The sequence below is a fragment of the Vanessa tameamea genome, chromosome 31, assembly GCF_037043105.1.
Source record: "Vanessa tameamea isolate UH-Manoa-2023 chromosome 31, ilVanTame1 primary haplotype, whole genome shotgun sequence".
Lineage (NCBI taxonomy): Eukaryota > Metazoa > Arthropoda > Insecta > Lepidoptera > Nymphalidae > Vanessa > Vanessa tameamea.
Genome location: NC_087339.1, coordinates 3449468 through 3473259, shown reverse-complemented (window position 1 = coordinate 3473259; position 23792 = coordinate 3449468). Strand labels below are relative to the sequence as shown.

Genomic DNA, 23792 nt, shown 5'->3' with positions numbered 1-23792 from the left:
CCTTAAAAATCGCGCTGTTGTGGATTTTCGGACATCTAAGTTGAAGTTTTTTTTCGCTTAACACACGTGTTAAGAGATTTCGAGTGTTTACGTTTATTTGTGCCCGCGACTTCGTGCGCGTTTGAATTTAAGTCATTTGGATATTGCAGCGTGATTTTATTCTAAAATAAAAGTAGCCCAAGTTACTCCTTATTACATCCGTTATCTGCCAGTGAGAGTCCCGTCGAAATCGGTTCAGCCGTTCCAGAGATTAGCCGGAACAAACAGACACACAGACAAAAATTGTAAAAAATGTTATTTCGGTATATGTACCGTGTATACATACACATGCATTTAGTAAAAAGCGTATTTAATATTACAAACAGACACTCCGATTTTATTATACGTATCAAAATGACGTTTTACAAACGAGAGAGCTTCTGACACTTCGTTTTTTTGGGCAGTCCTGTAAATATCGTTCTTAATGATGTCGAGATGGATCCAAACTACTGCTTCGGTTTTAGCAAATATTTCTGAATTCCACGACAAAACAATGGCATATAAGTTTGCCAGGCGATCGTTCTTGGGTCGCACGGGAACATAGCCCTATCCCGTTTGTCCAACGTCTCGATAAGTTTCTGAGAATTCTCCGATTTTATATGATAAGATGTCGACGAGAAATACTTCAGTATGTCTCGCAGGAGGACTGGACGTTTCTGCATTTTCAGATACCTGAAAGAGAACATTTGTAAGGAATGGTATTGCTGAAAGCCTGTTCTGGTGGGGGCCTGGGTTCCATAGCTTAAGGGGCTCATTGCATATATTCAGCTCAACAATTTTGATTGTATTTATAAAATTCAGTTTCTATCAGGTGATCGTGAGTATATTCGTTGAAACCCCATCAATATATATTGTCTTGGTGGTAGGGCTTTGTGCAAACCCGTCTGGGTAGGTACCACTCACTCATCAGATATTCTACCGCCAAACATCAGTACTCAGTATCGTTGTGTTCCGGTTTGAAGGGTGAGTCAGTGTAACTACAGGCACAAGGGACATAACATCTTAGTTCCCAAGGTTGGTGGTGAATTGGTGATGAAAGGAATGGTTAATATTTCTTACAACGCCATTGTCTATGGGCGGTGGTGACCACTTACCATCAGGTGGCCCATTTGCTCGTCCGGCTACCGATACCATAAAAAAACACCCACAGTAGCTCAACCTTAGTTACTAAGATTTTATATCCCTTCCAACTGGCACACAATAATTCTAAGTATTATTGTTTAGTGGTTGGATTTATGATAAGACAGTCACCTCATTGGTCTCGTGTTTAAATATGAGGCTGCACATCCCGAAATTCTCGGTTCAAACCACAAATAAAAGTTTGGGTTTTTCTTTCGAAAACTCAGTAACAGCTGTCTGTAAGTTTGAAGTCTGTACACTTCTGTGCCTCGAAAAGCAGGTAATGTTGGACCTGATCTCTTTCCGGTTGTGCTGAATTTGCCGTCTCATCGGATTATAAGAGTGAGGGTACAGAGAGTGCACCTGTGTTAGCGACCACGACCGATCCTCGTGACAGAAATCGGTCAGGAAGACATCACCATTATCATATTCTAAATATTGAAAAAATAAATCAAAATTTTTAAGTAAGAATATATATATATATTTGTTATTCATATTAAGTTACATTTGCATTTTATTATTAATAAGATTATATTTTTGTAAATTCTACTATAATTATTAATTATTTTCTGTTTATATGATATTACTTTTTATTTAATGTATTAGATTTTTTTTTTTTAAATTGTAATTAACTTGCTCGCATTATTCTATGTATTATTTAATTGTGGAAACTTTATTGGTCAATGATTTATATTTTATGTTTTTTTTTTATTATGTTAATTTGTACTGTTTGTTACCCGAATAAAATAAAATAAAATAAAAAATAAATAAAATAAAACATACTTAGGGGACTCCCCCTTCAGACGCAGCCAGAGATCCGCCAGGAATGATGGAGTTGTTTGCAAAATGAACGTCAGCAAGTTGACCTTTAATTGTGACATGCTCACTTCCACTGGTCTTGGCTTCAGATCATCTGAAAATCATGAATGCAATCAAAATATTTGTTAAAATAGTCCTGTGAAGTCCTGGACTATAGAAAATACTTGAATTTTCCGTGGAGATATTCTCAATAGCAGTCCAGAGGTTAGGAAGTTGGGAACATTGGCTCCAATGTTAATCACCAGCATTTTTATAACACAAGACGAATAGAAGCAGCATTGGATTAAGCTCTGAAACCATCGCCTCGAGAGGAGAGGAGATTTCCAAATTCATTAGAAAAATTCTCAAACCACTCACATTTACCGTGCCTTAGACTCTCTCCTAAATATAAATCAGCTCCTCGCTTCCACGTGATGGGGTTAGAGGAACTGCTGCAGGAATTGTAAACTATGATGTCATCGGATCTAAAAGCAAGAAGAAATACATCACTGATTAAAGATTGAGGAGTATCTTTCATGGATCTTAGTAGAAATCTTTTCTACTGTTGGCTGGCGACTGTTGGCTGTTTGAACGCCTTGGCATCAGATGGCGTAATTGCCAGTTTAGACTGGCGCCGTACCGCGTTACGTAACGAAGCTGTTTACCCTCCCGTAAGAAGTTATCAATAACTCACGGATTTCCTCTGGCAGCCGCAACGATAATAAAGTTACAGACATAGTCCACGGGGATCATGTCGCAGACGACATTGGGATCTCCATATATGACCTTCGTCAGACCTCTGGCGATATCGCTGAACGTAGCGGTGGCCGCGACCCACGAGTCCTGCCAGCCAGGCAGCGGTTCCTTTAAAACTGGCGTCACTGAAATGTAAGGACTATTTTATAGTATTTTTAATTTTTTTTTTATGTTAGAGGTGGCAAACGCGCTGGAGGCTCACCTGATGGAAAGTGACTACCACCGCCCATGGACATCTGCAACACCGGGGGGCTTGCAGGTGCGTTGCCGGCGTTTCGGGAAGGAGTACGCTCTTTTTTTGAAGGTTCCCAAGTCGTATCGGTTCGGAAAAACCGCCGGCGAAAGCTGGTTCCACAGAATGGTTATGCGAGGTAGAAAATGTCTTAAAAATCGCGCTGTTGTGGATTTTCGGACATCTAGGTGGTGCGGGTGATATTTGGAATTTTGACGAGATTTTCGTAGGTGAAATTCAGCAGCCGGGAATAATCCGAACAATTCCTCGGAACATTCCCTGTGATAAATTCTGTAGAAGATGCAGAGCGATCCAACATCTCTACGCAAAGCCAAAGGATCAAGCAGATCGGAAAGGGCTTGATCGTCGATAATTCGAGCCGCTCTACGTTGGATACGGTCAAATGGAAGGAGCTGGTACTGGGGAGCACCCGCCCAGAGGTGAGAGCAGTACTCCATGTGTGGCCGAATTTGTGCCTTGTAGAGTTTTAGACGATGGGCCGACGTGAAATACTGTCTTGCCTTGCTGACCGCGGAACTGAACGAGGCTCGAAATATCGACGCCAAGTATTCCGATACTAGCTTTGGCGGCTAACGGAATGTTCTCAAATCGTGGAGATACGACAAATGGTGTTTTTTTAGCAGTTAGCGCGCAAACTTGCGTCTTTTTGGGGTTGAAATGGACTAGGTTTATCCGGCCCCAGTTCGAGACTTTGTTTAACGAAAACTCGCAGAATACGGAATGAATTGTTCCATAGCCTGAAGTACCACATCGGCGACAGAGTCAGCAACAACGCTCGGATCATCCGGCGAGAAACACACCTGCCCCCATGGGTAGGATGCAAAGAAGGACCGCATCCCAGCCCAATCTGCTGACTTGTAGTACCACACTCGGCGTCGTGAGTACCGCGCAACCGGCACTGTACTCCGGACGAGACAGTGGTCCGACGAGCCCAGAGGGGGATCGACAATAACCTGGTAGCCATCCGGATGGGAAGTCAGCAGAAGGTCCAAGGTATTCGCGTTGGCGAGGTGACTAGTTGTGTCAAATCATATGCTAAAGCGAAGTCGAGAACAGATCTACCCGCATGATCGGTAGGGCGCGATCCAAGCCATTCGGCATGGTGGGCATTAAAATCGCCAAGAATTACAGTCTCTGCGGATGGGATCTGCTGCAGCACGGAATCTGTAGCCATTTGGACGTGCTCGACTAGTCGGTCGGTTTCGGCATTACCGCTATGGGACCTATAAAGGCACGCGTATATTCGCGGATGGTCGTCGCAGTCTACACGCAGCCAGATAATCGATAGGTCCTGTCCTTCAAGGCTGCCGAGGCGACGAGAGCAGATATCATCTCTGACGTAAACGCACACCTCAGCTCGTGGTACAAAGGAATGTTCCAATTTGTACCCGGGGTAAGAGAGAAAAGTCGTATCGGCAGGAGAGGATATCTGGGTTTCCGTAAGAAAGAGTAAGACCGGCTTCGCCGTCTCAAGGTGATAGTGAACGGCGTTCAAGTTGGAGTTGAGTCCCCTTATGTTGCAGAAGTCCACAGTGAGGGTGGTAGGGGTTGCCTTATGATGCCTGCTCCGCTTGCCCCGAACAGTGGCGAGCGCAAAATTGCCCTTCCCAGAATTCGGAAGGCAGCCTGGGCATCCCTGCTCAGGTGGTGTACGTCCTGAGCATGGATGCCCAGAGAGGGATTCTCCACCGTAGTCGCTGATGGTACCCGGGGGTAACAAAACCAAATTCTGCACAACCATTATAGTTTTGGGGGGAGAGGGATCTGGCCTTCGGGACTATCACATACCGGACGAAACGCGGTAACATAGCCACCACTTTACGCCGATTTTAAGTGAGAGAGTGGTACTTCCCCGGGCGTGCCGGCCCATTCGGCTGCAACCCGAAGGTATACAGTGTGGCACTACCACTGTTTTTATTCTAAATAACTTCATTATTTTTAAGGGATTTTAATTGTGAATCTATATTAAACGTTATGTCTGTCTGTCTGTCACACTTTTACGGCCAAACTAATGAATCGAATTTGATTAAATGTTGTATAAAGAAACTTCTGTTAACACCTTACCTATCGACGGTCTCACGATGATCGTTTTCATGGTCCCACGATTCTCGTCGACGTAGTTTTCACAAAGCGCTTTTGATAGTGTATATGTATTTGGGTAACCATCTGAAAAATATATAAATCAAAATCAAAATCAAAATCGAATTCGTAACGAAATAATCGACATCGAAATCGAAATCGCAATCGTAATCGATATCGAAATCGACATCGACATCGACATCGACCTCGACATCGAAATCGAAATCGGTATCGAAATAAAAATAGAAATAAAAATCGAAATCGACATCGAAATCGAAATCGACATCGAAATCGAAATCGAAATAAAAACCGAAATCGACATCGAAATCGAAATAAAAATCGAAATCGAAATCGAAATCGACATCGAAATCGAAATCGACATCGACATCGACATCGATATCAAAATATACTTCATCGAAATATTATTCAAGTAGCTACTATTAACAGCACTTTGAAATCATCATTTGACAGAACTGCATCAAAAGTAGAGCTACCGGTTCGGAGCGTAGATACCGAAAAGAACCGACAATATAAACTCTTTTCCAGCATTTTAGATACAAAGTTACATCAATTGAATGAAATTACTTCATTATTCATAAGGTAAAATTCATATTTAATAAGTCTAACATAATGCTTATAGTAACTCACCGTGTAAATGTTTAATTATTAAATTGGGTCTCGAATAATGATCCTTAGCTATATACTCACTTGTTTTTCTGGAATGTTCTCGAACGTGTTGACAACAAAATCTTTTATCATTTATGGCGTTTACATTTCCGACCTTATCCTATAAAATTATAAAAAAAAAAAAAACTCACTTATAAAATTCTCGGTCGCTTCCGAATTATCGCCGTAATTGTCTATGAACGAGTACACTTCGTCTATCGTCTTTGGTTTCGGATATATAGTTTCGTCTATGACTAATTTATTTGCATTGGAAAAACAAGTCGATAGATATAAAAATGTCTGAAATATATGAAATATATTATTATTTACAAAAGATAGATAAAATATATTGTGAAAATGAAATTAAACTAGCACGCTGAATTACTTTCGAATTACCTCTCGGGTCCGAGGTGTTAATTTCCGAACCGGTGGTAGATTTTTGCCTATCAATAAGCATACTAATAATATTGAATAAATATTTTAACTTAAACTTTGATACGAGTAATGATTACAAAACTCAGGTACCAGGAGATCATAAAATGTGGAAATAGTCAATACAGACACTATTGGTGATCAAGCGAGCGTCGCGGATGCGTCTATAAGATTTTCAACGTGCATTCAAGAATAGATTCTATCTAGGTATTAAACATTAATATATAAAAATCAAAATCAAAATATACTCTATTCAAGTAGGCTTTTACAAGCACTTTTGAATCGTCATTTAACAAACTATATTAAGCGAAGTTACCATCGGTTCGGAATACAGATCCCACCGAGAACAACCGGCAAGAATCTCATTAGTTACTCTTTTTCAACGTTTAAAAATACAAAATTACGTTAGTTAAATATAGCATATGTCTGTAATACATAATTTATATATTCTCGTATTGAACAATATGCCTTCTTTAACAATGTATTTTTTACATAATATTTGAATTCATGAATCGGCAAAGTTAAAAATATCTGCGGTATTTTTATATGAATCATTTCAAATATGAGAACCCTCAATCAATCAAACCATCAATGTTGTTTACACCTTTAAAGACGTATCACTTCGTATGTTACCCAAGTCAGACATTAATTTTAAGTGCTTAGTGATAAGTGGACGGTGAAACTTTTCCAATAAATAAATAAATAAATAAATTAATAAACCCTGATAACTCAGAGGGTATAACAACGCAAGCGTAGCCAACTTGATGGTAAAGCTTCGTGCAAGCCTGGCTGGGCAGACACCAGAAACTCATCAAATATTCTATCGCCAAACAGCAGTACTTATTGGCATGTTCTGGTTTCAAGGTCGAATGGGTCAGTGCAACTACAGGCACAGGGGACATAACATTAATCCCAATGTTGGTGGCGCATTGGCGATGTAAGGAATGGTTAATATTTTTACAGCATCGATATCTATTGAGAGCCGAGATGACTCAGTGGTTAGAACGCGTGCATCTTAACCGATGATTGCCTTTAAACCCAGGCGAGCACCACTGAATTTTCATGTGCTTAATTTGTGTTTATAATTCATCTCGTGCTCGGCGGTGAAGGAAAACATCACGAGGCAACCTGCATGTGTCTAATTTCAACCAACCCGCATTGGAGCAGCGTGTTGACATTTGTTTCAAACCTTTTCCTCAAAGGGAGAGGTGGCCTTAGCCCAGCAGTGGGAAATTTACAGGTACTGTTGATGTAAAAAATAATGGTATGTTATATCTATGATCACCAGGTTGTCCATCGCCCGTCTGCCTAACCATATTTTAAAAATAAATAAATAGACAAGCACACTGAATATTCAAGAGATTAATATGTGTTTATCGTGATCCTTGAAGAAAAACATTGTGAGGAAACCTGCATGTGTCCAAAACAATACCAAGTAACTACTGTTTGGTGGTAGAATATCTGATGAGTGGGTGACGTCTACCCAGAAGCCCAACCACCAAGTAATAGTCCTGAAATCATGACCCTCGTTCTAGTGGTACACTATGAAGTCTCCTCAAACGCAGCTTTAACTACACAATGGCAAGGTAACGCTTGCTTCGTAATAAGCCAGCGACTCGACTTCTCGTAATAAGAATAACAAGTTACTCACCTCCAAGTTTTTAATTTTTTTACTTAAATCCATAACATGTCTCGTACCTTCGAAGTTGACCTTCATAATATTTTCAAAACTTTCTACAAATCTCACAGTTGCAGCCGAGTGGAACACGACCGAGACCTGGTGAATTATTTTGGTTTAGAATCAACGAACTTGGTATCAGAAACAGTCTCTGTACAACTCGTTGGTAGGAAAAACAGAAACAGCTGGTTTTGAACTTAGAATAACCTGACCAAGTCTGGCGAAAGAATATTATCGGTTGTACAAAAACCTAAATTATACAATTAAAAAAAAAAACATTCATCAAAAATAAATCATATAAATCTTTCACTATATGACACTAGATAATAACCCGGCTTCGTACGGGTAAAATAAATATTATTAATCATTCATAAATAAACAATACAATGGTTTTAATATCGAAATCTGCTAAAAAATAATTATTTATAACACACAAACCTTGAACACGCCAAGACCCCCCCACAAAATTTGTACATACATATGCATTTAGTAAAAAGCGGTTATTTTAATATTACAAACAGACCCTCCAATTTTACTTTTACTTTAAGATTTAATAAATAAAGATATGCTCACATTATCAATGAGTTTCTGTTCATCGCTTGACTTTATGTCCAAATCTGGTTTCGTGATGTCCCCTTCGATTAATATTATCTTCTTCAAAGCATTCGGCTTCAAAGCTTTTAACTTATCAAACACCTTAAAAGTATATATGTAATTAATATCGGAAAAAACATTCATAACAGTAATACGATCAGAACAGTGCCGGATATAGGGGAGGGCAACTGGGGCAGCTGCCCTGGGCCTCCACAAGAGAGGGGCCCCGCAATAGAGATTCTGAAGAGTTTTAACTTTAATGTTATATATGTTTAAGTTTCTAAATATAGATATATTAAAATAATATTACTATGAACTGTCTAATATTACTGTTACACAAATCAAAAATATTTTTGGTAAACCTGACAGAAGGGAAAGTGTTCAAATCAATTTTACTTCGTGGTAGAGCTTTGAGCAAGCCCGTCTGGGTAGGTACCACCTACTCATCAGATATTCTACCGCGAAACAGCAGTACTCAGTATTGTTGTGTTCCGGTTAGAAGGATGGCACAAGGGACATTACATCTTAGTTCCCAAAGTTGGTGGCGCATAGATGATGTAAAGCGCCTTTGTCTATGGGCGGTGGTGACCACTTACCATCGGGTGGCCCATTTGCTCGTCCGCTAACCAATGCCAAAAAAAAAAAAAGTTGTTTGAAGGTTGAGTCAGTGTTACTTCAGGCAAAATGGTCATCTTAATTCCCAAGATTGGTGAAAGCTCAAAGCTCTATCACTAAGTGATTTTCTGAAAGCGCTTCTACATTATGCACTAAAAACAGTTCTTGATAATATTTACTTCATACATACCGGTACATCTAACATTTGTTGAAGCCTGTTCTCTGATTTGAAGCCTTTCTTCCCACGAATAAGTACGTATATACTTTCAATATCAGTACAGTTGTACAAAAGTCTTTCGATGAGGACCTGAAAAATTTAACATTATTCAAATCCGGCGATACTTCTTATTTGTCCGTCTGTTCTGTCTGTCTGTCAAGATCCTTTTCCTCAGGAACGCGTGGAGGTGGCAAGTCAAAAATCAAAATCAAAATATACTTTATTCAAGTAGGCCTTTACAAGCACTTTTGAATCGTCATTTTACAAACTATATTAACTGAAGCTACCACCGGTTCGGAATGTAGATTTTACCGAGTAGATGCAAGAAACTCAGTAGTTACTCTTTTTCAACATTTAAAAAACACGACAGAACCATCGGATTGTGACGCCGGCAATGATGAAGGCACATTAAAATAACATAATATGATATACCAGCAGCACGGTCAGCACGTCTATGAAGAAATAACATACATAAATAAACATAAACATAATCAGCCTGTAAATTTCCCACTGCTGGGCTAAGGCCTCCTCTCCCGTTGAGGAGAAGGTATGGAGCATATTCCACCACGCTGCTCCAATGCGGGTTGGTGGAATACACATGTGGCAGAATTTCGTTGAAATTAGACACATGTAGGTTTCCTCACGATGTTTTCCTTCACCGCCGAGCACGAGATGAATTATAAACACAAATTAAGCACATGAAAACTCAGTGGTGCCTGCCTGGGTTTGAACCCGAAATCATCGGTTAAGATGCACGCGTTCTAACCACTGGGCCATCTCGGCTCAACATACATACATACATACATACAATCACCAATAACCCTGTATATATTTATATTACGATAAAAATAGAAGATTATAATTATGGAATTCGAAACTTAATTTATTTTACTTTTCGTAATAATATGCTTTAGTATTGGTAATAAATATAATGGCTTTAAGCGGATTAAAGCGCTGACAGTTTATTGTTAATGGCAGTTTTTATTACGGAATATATTATATATTAAACTAGGGACCCGCCCCGGCTTCGCACGGGTGCATTCCTGCCACTAAATATACTACAGAATTTCTTACAACGTTCACAAGTTTTTCAGTCGTTAGACAATACAAACCGCTGTGTCCCTGCGTTTTAAATCTGTGATATCTTCGAAAATATTCATTTAAATTACACGCTGTAAGAGGCCATATTTATCTACATTAAATGCACAATGTATTTAAGCTACTTAATTGGATAAGATTTATGCCGTATTGCATAAAATCGATTCGAAAATAAGCCATTTTTTCTCGTAAATAGTAAAGGATAAAAAATGGTTGTTGTGGACTATGCTTAAGAGATAGACATATACCATCGCGGACTTTTTTGTAGACCTTTTTAAGGTGTACAATACTGTAGTACATTATTTTGATCTATCTCGTAGGGTTCAGCCACCGTTGGCAATGTAAACGCAAAAATGTGTTCATTTACGACATCACTTTAGAAACCTCTAAAATTATCAGTGTTTCTCTACTATATTGTGCAAAGAATTTTAAAGATCTAATCATACACAGGCACAGACAGCGGTAAGCGACTTTGTTTTATAGTATGTAATGATAATGAAGCGTAAAGCGATAATCCCAGTGATTATGGGACGATAGCTTTTGAAGAGCTCCAGCCGTTGATGTGCAGAAAATTAAAGAGGATTGTTGATTGCAATTAACTAAATTGCTACGAATTAAAGAACTTATTTTAGAGAGCGGAAAAAGTTACTGACCGATTAGAGAGCGGTACTACTATACGGCTGTATAAGAACTGAACTAATGTATTTGATATTAATATCATTTCAAAAGAGGTTTCATAATTTTGGCGCCAAATAAAGAAGAGAGACTTAGAGTTTACAATGAAATTAAATCAAAACAAAACCTGTCATAGGTTTCGAAATTTCTTAAAAATCTTTTGAATAAACGCGAAGTTTCGCTTAAGACCCAATAGTAAATAAGTATAATGGCTTTAAGCGGATTGAAGCGCTGACACTTTGATAGTTGATAATAGCTGATTTTTTATTACGGGACATATCAAACACTGGCAAATGTATAACGGGGCGCGGTTACTTTGGTTGTTGATTTGGATAATTAATGAATCGAGTGGTTGGCAATAATGTTTGATGGCTGATTTACTTTTAAGAGCGGGTCACCCCGAATGGAGTTGTAAGTGTCATGGCAACGCGAGCCGTTACGTTTTGACAAGCGACTCGAATGCGATGGCTGCTCGCGAACCCATTCGCTCTTAATCGAGATGAATCATTGTAATCCTTTGATGTTTGTGGTGTGCGATTGTTGAATCAAGTAATACAGTGATCAGACGATATTTAATACGTTTTATTTCGTGAGTATCTCCATTGCACGTCATAGTCTTCCAAATGTCGGATCGATCCCCGAACCCAACTGTTCGGCATCCTGCTCCTCCGACATATATATCATCATCATCATTAGCAGCCTGTAAATTTCCCACTGCTGAGCTAAGGCCTCCTCTCCATTTGAGGAGAAGGTTTGGAGTATATTTCACCACGCTGCTCCAATGCGGGTTGGTGGAATACACATGTGGCATTTTCGTTGAAATTAGACACATGCAGGTTTCCTCACGATGTTTTCCTTCACCGCCGAACGCGAGATGAATTATAAACACAAATTAAGCACATCGAAATTCAGTGGTGCCTGTGGTTTGAACCCGAAAACATCGGTTAAGATGCACGCGTTCTAACCACTGGGCCATCTCGGCTCTTATATATTAACGAATAACCAAAATGTACGTAATACCTAAACGTAATATCGTGTTATATGTCTGACAATAAAAACATTAAAGTAGGCCTCATTTAAAATTATGGCTACTGCCCTGGGGCCTCCACAAGAGAGACCCCTCCCCCCCATAATAGAGGTTCCGACGAGTTTAGATATCCAGATATAGTCAAATTATAGCATTGCTTTTTAAAAGTTAATGTTAGGAAGAGTAAATAAATTATAAAAAAATCTTACTGACAGAATTGAAAATCTTAAAATTTATTTATAAAAAATAAATAAAGGCTCCCAGTTCTCTGTTGCTGGGCGTCCTTACCTCGAAATCCGGTCCTGTGTATTTGATAATTGATTACAATAAAATAATAAAAATCTACTTATTAATAATAAAATAATAATGTTTTTTTTTTAAGTAATAGGTAGGGGGACCAGCATATGGACCACCTGAGGGTAAGCGGTCACCACCGCCCATAGACATTGGTGCTGATAGAAATTAACCATTCCTTACCTTGGGAACTAAGACGTTATGTCCCTTGTGCCTGTAGTTACACTGGCTCACGCACCCTTCAAACCGGAACACAACAATACTGAGTACTGTTGTTTGCCGGTAGAATATCTGATGAGTGGGTGGTACCTACCCAGACGGGCTTGCCCAAAGCCCTACCACCAAGGACAACTTCTAGTCTCGTTTATAATTAGGTGTGTATTTGTGTTCGACGTGATGAACCAATGGTTGGATCATCTTAAAAAATGATTCATCGCACAGCATCAAAATGCGCTCGCGTTACGTAACGCGCAAAATAACTTCAAAATGAATACCTTCCCCAAGAATCCCGTTCCGCCCGTGACGAAAACCGACTTCCCGGCATAATAGTCGCTAACACGTTCATAAGGTTTGCCTTGACTTGTTTTGATGAGATCAATCCTGTAATAATGTTACTTTTACTATAGGCCAGTCAATAAAGCCCGTGAAGGTCAAGTAATAAGTTTCGGACGTTAAAATAATAACAAATTAAAATTTTCCTACGAACTGAGATATTATGTCCCTTGTGCCTGTAGCTACACTGGCTCATTTATCATTACTCAACAATACTTTATATTTCTGTTTGGTACCCACACAGGCTTGCACAAAGCCCTGAATCAAATGACAATTAATTTACGACAAAGCCCCATATCGTACCTGGGTGTGCCCCAGGGAATGGCCTAAAACGAGAAGGCAAGATCTGATTTTATTTTATTTTATTTTCATTAATACAACCAACAGTAGATACAATATCTCATCCAAAATAAAAAATAAAAAATTACATTTCAAAATTATCAAGGCAAAAGTTCTACTACTTACAGGTAGTCTCATACTCAAACTCAAACTCAAATTCCTTTATTCAATATAGAAGCATTACACTTACTTATTGATAGTCAAAAAACCACCGGTTCGGAAAAGGAAACGCCCTGACCTGAGAAGAACCGGCGAAAGAAACTCAGCGGGTCTTTTATTTTCTCAATCTCACCATGAATTCTCATATTAAACAATGTAATTATTGAAAATATAAATTAAATAAACATAAAAATAAGATAAACCATTTGATTGAAATTGAGCTCAAATCATCTTTATTTTTCGGTTGAATTGAGGGCGACTATCATGACATATTATATCTAAATCTTTTACTTTAATACTGATGGAATAATATAATAATCGATTTTTAATAATAATAGAATCCGATCGAAGTAACTTGAAGTTAACGTCTCACCCATTCGTTCCGTTGTTACGAGAGATACATCCAAAGTCACTGTTGAAATTAAACTTACGCTCCAAGTTACGAATATCTGTCAAACCGATAGACCGTTTTATTTTGTACATCTCTAACGAGTTTTGATATCGAGAGTTTGTTTTAAACTGTTCAATGATTATATTTTATTTTACTTTTATAAGAAATTAAATTGCGTTTAGGGATACGTTCGATAATACAAAAACGTTATATGTTGTTAGAAATGTTTATTTAATATTTTTCTTGGTGGTAGGGCTTTGTGCAAGCCCTTCTGGGTAGGTACCACCCACTCATCAGATATTCTACCGCCAAACAGTCGTACTCAGTATTGTTGCGTTCCAGTTTGGAGGGTGAGTGAGCCAGTGTAACTACAGGCACAAGGGACGTAACATCTTAGTTCCCAAGGTTGGTGGCGCTTTGGTGATGTAAGGAATGGTTAATGTTTCTTGCAGCGCCATTGTCTATGGGCGGTGGTGACCACTTAACATCAGGTGGCCCATTTTGCTCGTCCGCCTACCGATATCACAAAAAATGTATATGTTTATTTATGCAGAATATATTTTTGTTATATTTTTTTTTATTTGTATTTGGTGGAGCACGATATACAGACCTTATCTACTAATTTTAATTAATGTTGTTTACACCTTTAAAGACGTATCACTTTGTATGTTACCCAAGTCAGATATTAATTTTAAGTGCTTAGTGTTAAGTTGACGGTGTAACCTTGTCCAATAAAGAAAAAAAAAAAAAAAAAAGTCTTGTTCACGAGTCTCGTGAATCGAGACAATAGAGCTCCACCAAATACAAATTAAAAAAATAAAATAATAATAATTAAAAACCTGGTAAATATCCCGTTTTAAATACTGATAAAAATAACCATATTAATTTAAAATCTTATAAAGATATATTAATCATAAACTCTTAGCAGTGCACAATATAACTGAATTATTAGCAAATCGCATGAAATACGTAAATCTAAGGTTTGTTTATCTTTATTAATAGCGACCCGCCCCGACTTCGCACGGGTGCAATGCTGATACTAAATATACTACAGAATGTCTTACAACGTTCACAGTTTTTCAGTCACTAGACAACCGTCCCTGCGTTTTAAATCTGTAATATTTTCGAAACTATTCATTTAAATTACACGCTGTAAAGGGTCATATTCATCTATATTAAATGTACAATGTATTTAAGGTACTTAATTGGATAAGGATTAATGCTGTATTGCTTAAAATCTCTTCGAAAATAAGGAATTATTTCTCGTAATAAGTAAAGGATAAAAAATGTTTCTTGTGGACCATCCCTAAGAGATAGACATATATCACCGAGGACATTTTTGAAGTCGCGACGCCACACCGTTCAATGCGAAATAGAAATGAAAATATCTGGCTCGCTTTCTCTAAGAGAGAGAGAGAGAGAGACAGACAGACAGACAGACAGAGAAACATGCGCACGCCGCACAGCTTACAATAGTAAGTTAAGTAAAACTTACAATTGCAAAAGTGTCGTTACAAGTTTTCGTGAGACTTTTTTCCGTCTAGCCCCCTTTCACAACGCGCGATAAGGAACCTCGTTCCAAAATTAAAGTTAAACTTTCAAATTAAAGTTTAAAAAAAATTCAATATGGCTAAAGACTCACTTAGAATGTAATAGTTGATGTATATATATTACAGACGAGTTTTTTTATGGTAGGCGGACGGGAAAATTAAGGAACCGGGACCACCTGATGGTAAGTGGTCACCACCGACCATAGACATTGCCGCTGTAAGAAGTTTGTGCCGCGAACTCGCCTTTGTACGCTCGTAACGTTGACCTACAAGGGCTTAAACGTCGATTCGGGCGCCGAGCACCTCGAAACAAACCAATAAACCATTGTAATCCGTTGATAGCATAACCATGTTCAATATTAATCTGAATAAAAACAAACAAACTGTAGTTTTTTACTAATTTATAATAGATCAAAATAGACAAACACTAAATAAACTAAAATTTTAACAAAAAAAAACCGACTTCGAATTGAACACTATTCCAAAACAAATTAATATGCACTAAAAAGTTAAAAAAAATAAATTGCGTATTCTTCAACAAATTAATGATCAACTAACTTTTTCGATTCATCAATATGTAGGTACGATCTATGAGTTTAGTAAGTAAAATGAAATGAAAAATATTAGAATACTTAAAAGTCGATTTACGATAATATAATGTAGTTACAATTATGTTAGTTTTGGTGTCGGTGTCGGCCAAGGAAACACAACAATATACCTAGCAAAAATAATTCGAGAATTCTTTAAGAAATATATTTTTTTACAAATTAACTTATATACGACTATGGGACCATTCATTTATTACGTAAGACGATTTAGGGGGGAGGGGAGTCGACCATGTCTTATGTTTTCTTACAAGGGGGTGGGAAGGAGTTTCGATAGTTCTTACGTGAGTTAAAAAAAATATGTATATTTGAAAAAACGCGGGAAATCGCGCGATTGCTGAGGTTCGCTCGGACGCGTACCTTTAGAACCTTTGAAATTACAAATAAACAAATTTCAAAAAGTTTTTACTTCGAAAAATAAACATTAAAATAAACCAAACGTGTATTAATTTTCTAATTTAGATTCTTACTTAATAAATATTAAACAGGGAGGGAGAGGATCGGCCAACTCTTATTTTTTCTTATATTAGGGGGGGGGGGGGTCAATAACTAGCGAAAATAGTCTTACGTAATAAATGAATGGTCCCTATATACTGTGACAATTACTGCGATCTTGAAACGATATAAATACCTATACTTTATTAAATCAAACAAACGACACTGCTGAGACATAATGCAGAAATGGTGATACCAAAATATAGCCAATATTAAACACAAGGAATGACCTTAAGAAGGACCGTATAGATATAGAAAGAGAAAAGAATCTGAAACGGTTCGTAATCAAGTGACTTGTATCCAGTGCCGGACCGTAAGTTAAGGGGGCCCTGGGCTAACACTACTTAGGGGCCCACCTAAGACATATCTGAACGTAGACTTGAATTAAATGAATTGAATGGGTTTGATTAATTGCAGGACTCGCAGGGCTGCGAACCATACGATCTGTTTAGTTTAATAAAATTATGGATTCTTTCGCATTATCGTCTATTTTTGACTTTGACTTGACTTAGATGGGGGCCCCTTGAATCCACGGGGCCCTGAGCTGAAGCCTAAAAAGTCATATGGTAGATCCGGCCCTGCTTGTATCGCTTTTGACTGGCGTGACGTGTGCCTGTAGCTGACACCGACTCCAAAACTAGCAATAATTGTAACTAGAACTACTTTATATCATCGTAAATCGTCGTCGTAACTACTGAGTTTCTTACCTGTTCCCGGTAGAATCTACTTTCCGAACCGGTAGTAGCTTTACATTTGATTCAACACTAACATGACGATTCAAAGGTGCTTTTATGAGCCTACTTGAATAAATAATATTTTGATTGATTATGAGTTCACTTTAAAAGGTCCTGTCACGAACTTTTCGGTAAGGCATTCTTTTAATGTACCCCCAAAGTCTTAGTGAGGGTTAGCCATGTAAGCAAACAAATATATATTTTTGAATTATATCACTTGTAACTATGTATGACAGAAAATCTTGGAATCATAATTTGATCCACTTCCCGGTCTTCGATTAGGATAAAATTTTGCACACGCTCTGAGCTCTGATGACAATACATGACTAGCTAAGAAACGTCATTACAAATCAAATATGACGGCCTACCCAAGATGGCGGACTGGCTGTTCGAAATTCACCCCCATGATATGGGTATTAAATGAAAGCGTACTTAAAGCTAAAACCGTATTTTTTAAGCTATTATTATTAGTAAAAATGATTTATCATAATTCGTCGAAGATTTAAAAGAAAAGGCGATACCGACAGAATAAACGACTTTGTTTTGTACGTGTGTATTTATAGATATAGATTTAATTGGATAAAAAATAATAATCATAATATGTCTATCACCATTTATCAGCGTACTAATTCGAACAAAAGTGGTTATTTTTGCGCAACTATAATAGAAATACAGACAGCTTCGCGAACATTTTTAAAAGACACCCAATAGTGTCCTTTTTTCCAATATCTTCCTTGTCGATCAGTTACAATTTCATTATAAGCAATACGTATGTCATCGTAAAATTTTAAATACCGTTTGATTATAATTGTGATCTGTCGAATTAAAGTTAAATTATAAAAACTCTAACCTAACCTTAATGAAATATTTTAAGCTATCGAAATTTTTGAAGTTTTATTTTGAGTTAAATCAGTGTCCACAATATTTCCGCAGCCTACAATACCGCGATATTGTATTTAGATAGATTAGAATCTAACGGTATTTATAATTCTGCGGTGATTATATAGTATTATATAAAAGACAGTAGACATACTAATATCCTTGTAAAATACTTAACAATCGGTTTAGCGCCATCTATTGACAAACACCGTAACTACTCTTTCACTTTAGCCACCACTTTGAGAAACTATTAAACTGATAAAATGGTTCAAATTATATTACATTAAATTAATTATTATGTTATTAATTTTCAACTTGTATGTATTTATTTAAATCATTTAATGTAAATATCTTATGTATTGAAATAAATGTTTCTTAGAAGTTCCAATTTTACGACATAGATGGCGGTATCAACTTATTCGTACAAATTATCTTTCTGAAAGATGACTTTTAAAATATTGAACATACTAACATTATTTCTTATTTTATATTATTAAAGTTTCTAGTATTATTTTTAAAAACAGGATTTCTAATAAGGATTATGAAAAAAACGTATGCAAATATTTTGCGAAGCTATTTCGATCGAAATAAAAAAAATTAAATAACCTGTCATTACTAATTTTTACTTCCTTTTTTTTTTTAAAGAAATGAATATGGCATACGTTCATTCATCCGAAACTATAATATATGAATAGAAAGAGTTTCTTTTTTAATTAGGAATTATACTTGCAATTAAATAATTACTATAACTACGCTTATATATAAATATTGTATTTAATTGGTAAATAATATATTATAATTTCGATTATACAGACATCTGGTTCCGTGGTGTAGTGGTTATCACATCTGCTTTACACGCAGAAGGCCGCCAGTTCGATCCTGGCCGGAATCATATTTTTTTATTTTTAAACTTATATCCGTAATCAATACTAATATCAGATACACAAATTATATCAAGGTTATCATAAAACCACCTGGTTAAAAAAAAAATTAAAAATACGTCTAATCTTATTGATACGAATATTTCACGATAATTATAATTTATAGGTACTAAATATAATATTATATACCGTTATATGCAATTTTTATTTAAGATTAAAAAAAATTAAAATAACATAAGAATTTATAACATTAAATGCTTAAATATATTATATACAAATATGAATTAAAAAAAGTTACTGTATAAATCTTGACCGCGTGGAACGGTGGCAAGAATGCTAGCAGCATTTCCCCGTTGAATCGCAATTCCGATCCTCTGGGCTAAAAACGAACCAGCCCTCCTGTCACCAGTGGAGGCGATAAGGCGAGGTGTTATACTTTTGATGAAGCTTTTTGCACCATTACTCCAAGGGCCAAGTGTTTCGAAATATAAATTACCGTTATATAAATACATTATCATTACATACTATAAAACAGTCACTTTCCGCTGTCTGTCTGTCCCTATGTATGTTTAGAAACTACGCAACGGATTTTGATGCGGTTTTTGTAATAGATAGCGCGATTCATATAATTTATGCTTAATATAGTAGAGAAACACTGATAATTTTAGAGGTTTCTAATGTGATGTTTTAAATAAACACATTTTTTGCGCTTACATCGTAAACGCTGGCTGAACACTACGAGATAGATCAAAATAACGTACAACAGTATCGTACACCTTAAAAAGTTTTACAAAAAAGTCCGCGATGATATATGTCTATCTCTTAGGGATAGCCCTCAATAACCATTTTTTATCCTTTACTTTTCACGAGAAATAATGGCTTATTACAAAGGGATTTTAAGCAATACAACATTAATCCTTATTTAATAAAGAACCTTAAATACACTGTGCATTTAATATAGACCAATATGGCCCTTTACAGCACGTAATTTAAATGAATATTTTCGAAGATATTACAGATTTAAAATGCAAGGACATAGCGGTTTGTATTGTCTAACGACAAAAAAACTGTTAACATTGTATAGGAAATTAGTATTTAATAAATGAGATTATCTAACCTCTCTGACTTTACACGACTAGATAAACTTTAAGTTAAGTTAAAAAAAACACTTACAAATTTAAAAACACTGATATTCGACAATCGATCAACCGCCATTACTAGTGCACGACTCACGAGTATTTTAATACTGTATTATATTTGCATAGTAGTAATAGACTTGAAGTATTCACAAATTATAAATTGTTTATTGTGAAGTTTACTTGAATATATATTTTTTTAATCACACGTATCTTACATCTTTTTACTTATACAAAGTTTGTACCGGTTACTAGTAAACATTATTAAGTAGATAATAACAACATGATAAAATAAACATTTAAATATGATATATTACGTAGCGTTTAAAATTAATGCTTTAGTAATCTTTCATAAAACCAGCGCCATCTTGAGTTATAGCGTATTCAAATTTCAATTTCGTATTTTATAACAAGTTTAATGTGACCCAGGTATTAATCGATACAGCCTTAATGATACTAATATTGTAAACGAAAAATTATTTTTTTCTTTTTCCCCTGATTCTTGCATATATTTACCTTTAAATTATTTCGCATTTGTAATAACTATGTACAAAAAATATAAAAGTCGTTTTATTTATTTTATTTATGGGTATAAAAACATAATAATATTGTATTCGTAAATTACTTCAAACTATTAATGGACCAAAAAGGACATATACTAATTAAAAACAGAGTACATTTAACACATGTTTAGATTATTCATATAAATAGATAGTGCGTTTTTTTCTGGCCTTTATTTGTGCCAAGAGAATAGCACTGAGGCCCCCATGCGGCCACTCAATCAGGGAGTTATAGAGTTGAATTATTAACAAATCGCATGGAATACGTAAATCTAAGGTTTGTTTATTCCTACTTCTATTGGAATAGGCTGTAGATCTTAAAACAGACCGTACATATTCCAAGTGATTTACTAAATCTTTACTATAAATAATATATATACAACACCATTATATTCAACTATATCCACATAAATTTTACTTACAAAGTTTCGACAACTTTGCCGCCATTTAAAGAGCTTTTTGTAGACACTAATAATGCATACCACAGATTATTTAAATCTTCTAATGACGTCATATTAGTAAATGTCAAACTATGATTAAATTTGTTTATTTGAACTTATTCGTGCCATTGAAATCGTTTAAGTTTATATATATATTAATATTATAAATGCGAAAGTAGCTCTGTCTTTCTGTAACGATTTTACACGTCATATTTGGTATGAAGTAAGCCTGACCCCAAGACTTTTTATACCTAAAACCTACGAGTACCTAAACCAATGGGGTATCGTACTATGTTTGAAAAAGTATTTCAAAATATTGATCTATTTAATAAAAGGCCACAAAAAACATTATAATTTGGCAAAATAAACACGTTTTCTTGCCATAAAATTAATAAAGTGTCTAGGCGTTTAATTGGATTTCTGATTTAAGCTATTTGCCTGCGACGTGTACAGACAATATAAATATGATTACAAAGATATTTAAAATACATGAGTATTACGGACTTAAATACGGCAAACACTTAATCAATATTGAAAATAGCTACCGTACAAATGATGAGCTGACTACAAATCTGGCTTAGGGTTGCCAACTGCTCTGTAATTACGGTAAATACGCCATAATCAGCGCAGACGTATCACTTACCGTAACAATTTAATAACGGCAACAAAAAAAGGGTTTTTATACACCTATCAAAATATTCATAATTTATATGTAAGTTTCATGAATTTCAATTACTTTTGTTAGTATTTTTTGATTTTATTTTAATGGCAACACATTTCTAACACATTTTTCGTGGTGGTAGAGCTTTGTGCAAGCCCGTCTGGGTAGGTACCACCTACTCATCAGATATTCTACTGCCAAACAGCAGTACTCAGTAATGTTGTGTTCCGGTTTGAAGGATGAGTGAGACAATGTAACTACAGGCACAGGGGACATAACATCTTAGTTCCCAAGGTTGGTGGCGCATTGGCGATGTAAGGAATGGTTAATATTACTTACAGCGCCATTGTCTGTGGGCGGTGGTGACCACTTACCATCAGGTGGACTAACTGCTCGTCCGCCTATATCATAAAAAAATAACCTTTTTTGTTGCGTTAATAATTCTACTTTAAATCCGATTTAAATGTCTGGAGGTCCTAGGGTCACAAAGGAGTGGAGGCCCTAGACCAACAAAAGCGTGGAGATCTTAAAAATAATATTATTAATTAATAATAATATTTTAATTTCAATCAGTAAGCTATAATTTATTTACTTGTATCGGTAACTTTGAAAACAGTAATTAAAAACATTATTATAATACGACTATATCTAGATGTTTGTTAACTCATTGGAATCTCTGCCCCGGGAGGTCCGGGGCAGTTGCCGGCCGGCCCTGTCGGCAACGATTATTTGTCGGTATAGTTGGCGCCCAGTATAGAGCACACCAGGGATATAACTTTGTTTAAATGTGAAATATTGAAAAGGAGTAACTACTCAGTTTCTTGCTGGTTCTTCTCGGTAGAATCTTCATTTCGAGCCAGTGGTTAAATGACGATTCAAAAGTGCTTGTAAAGGCCTACTTGAATAAAGTATATTTTGATTTTGACATTGGTTTTGATAACACATGCGTCATAACAAACAAGATGGCGGCGTGATGGCCGCGCGGCAAACTCATTTATTGTGTTGTGCACTCAGTAGTTACGTAGTAGATCAAGTAATTATTCATTTAACTAACAGATGACGCATATATACATAACAATTTCGATAATCTTGTCTCGAGTCAAGACTCGACCCAATTCGAAATTATCTTAAAAAAAATCTTCGAGTTTTCGAGACACGAGACGTCCCCGGATCCAAACCTAAATACTACCAAGATACGAGTAAAACAAGCATATAATTTACGGCATCGCTCTATAATCTGAAATACCTTAAAAGAAAAATTACCAATAATAATCTGTTACTATTGGGTCTCACGCGAAACTTCGCGTTTATTCAAAAGATCTTTTAGGAATTTCGAAACCTATGACAGGTTTTGTTTTGATTTCATTTCATTGTAAACCGCAAGTCACTCCTACATTTGGCGCCAAAATTATTAAACCTTTTTTGAATTAAATTAAATAGTAAGTAAATTGGAGTTTGTCGATAACGATTTACTTTAATTTTGTTTACGTTTTTTCATTTTTTTTTCTTATACAGTCGTAGTGCCGCTCTCTATTCCACCGGTACCTTTTTCCTTCCTCTAAAATTAATGATTTGTTTAATCGTAACTATTTAGTAAATTACAATCAAGAATCCTCTTTAATTTTCTGCACATCTACTGGAGCTCTTCAAAATGAGACCATAACCGATCATTTACGTGCAGCCATCTTCCCAAAATCACTAAGAAAAACATCGGCTTACATTATATATATACAAGATGTTGTTTCATAATAAACAGAATCGAACTCAAAGGACCTCAAATCATGGGATTTCGTGAAAATTTGGTCTTTCCAAAATCGGAAACATTTAATAATAATTTAAATGGGGTATTTTAAAATCAATACAAAAATACGCTTACCGCATTACGCTAATAAAACGACGCCGTGGGAAAATACTAGTTGTGTAAAAACTTGAATTCATCCTGTTATAACTTAAGGCTGCTTACAGACTGAGCGTTCAATGGACGTTCATTAAACGCTTCTATCGCACAAATATTGGCAAATGTATTGAAGATTGACAAAGAACTTAAGATGTAATTAATTTTGCGTGATT

General features: G+C 36.2%; 2 protein-coding genes and 1 non-coding gene across 3 annotated transcripts in view; 2 read left to right on the top strand and 1 right to left on the bottom strand.

Annotated features, from left to right (window-relative positions):
* LOC113391424 (tubulin beta chain-like) overlaps positions 1 to 23792 on the top strand; it is a 119343-nt gene that overhangs the window by 53889 nt on the left and 41662 nt on the right. The window lies entirely within an intron of this gene.
* LOC113391401 (putative fatty acyl-CoA reductase CG5065) lies at positions 486 to 23603 on the bottom strand. The gene is made up of 11 exons (XM_064220055.1): positions 23599 to 23603; positions 12835 to 12940; positions 9220 to 9336; positions 8394 to 8516; positions 7794 to 7919; positions 5863 to 6010; positions 5030 to 5131; positions 2651 to 2837; positions 2335 to 2441; positions 1942 to 2071; positions 486 to 711 (listed from the first exon to the last, which is right to left on the bottom strand). The coding sequence occupies exons 1-11, from the start codon at positions 23601 to 23603 to the stop codon at positions 486 to 488; spliced, it is 1377 nt and encodes a 458-aa protein (XP_064076125.1).
* Trnav-uac (transfer RNA valine (anticodon UAC)) lies at positions 18864 to 18936 on the top strand. Its single transcript has one exon. It is a non-coding gene; the product is annotated as a tRNA-Val (tRNA).

Coding starts and splice junctions, on each gene's coding strand:
- LOC113391401 (XM_064220055.1), bottom strand. Junction 9,337..12,834: donor GAACGGGATTCTTGGGGAAG/GTATTCATTTTG, acceptor TAAATTTTTCAG/GTCCTCATCGAAAGACTTTT. Junction 2,838..5,029: donor CATCGTGAGACCGTCGATAG/GTAAGGTGTTAA, acceptor CTTACATTTCAG/TGACGCCAGTTTTAAAGGAA.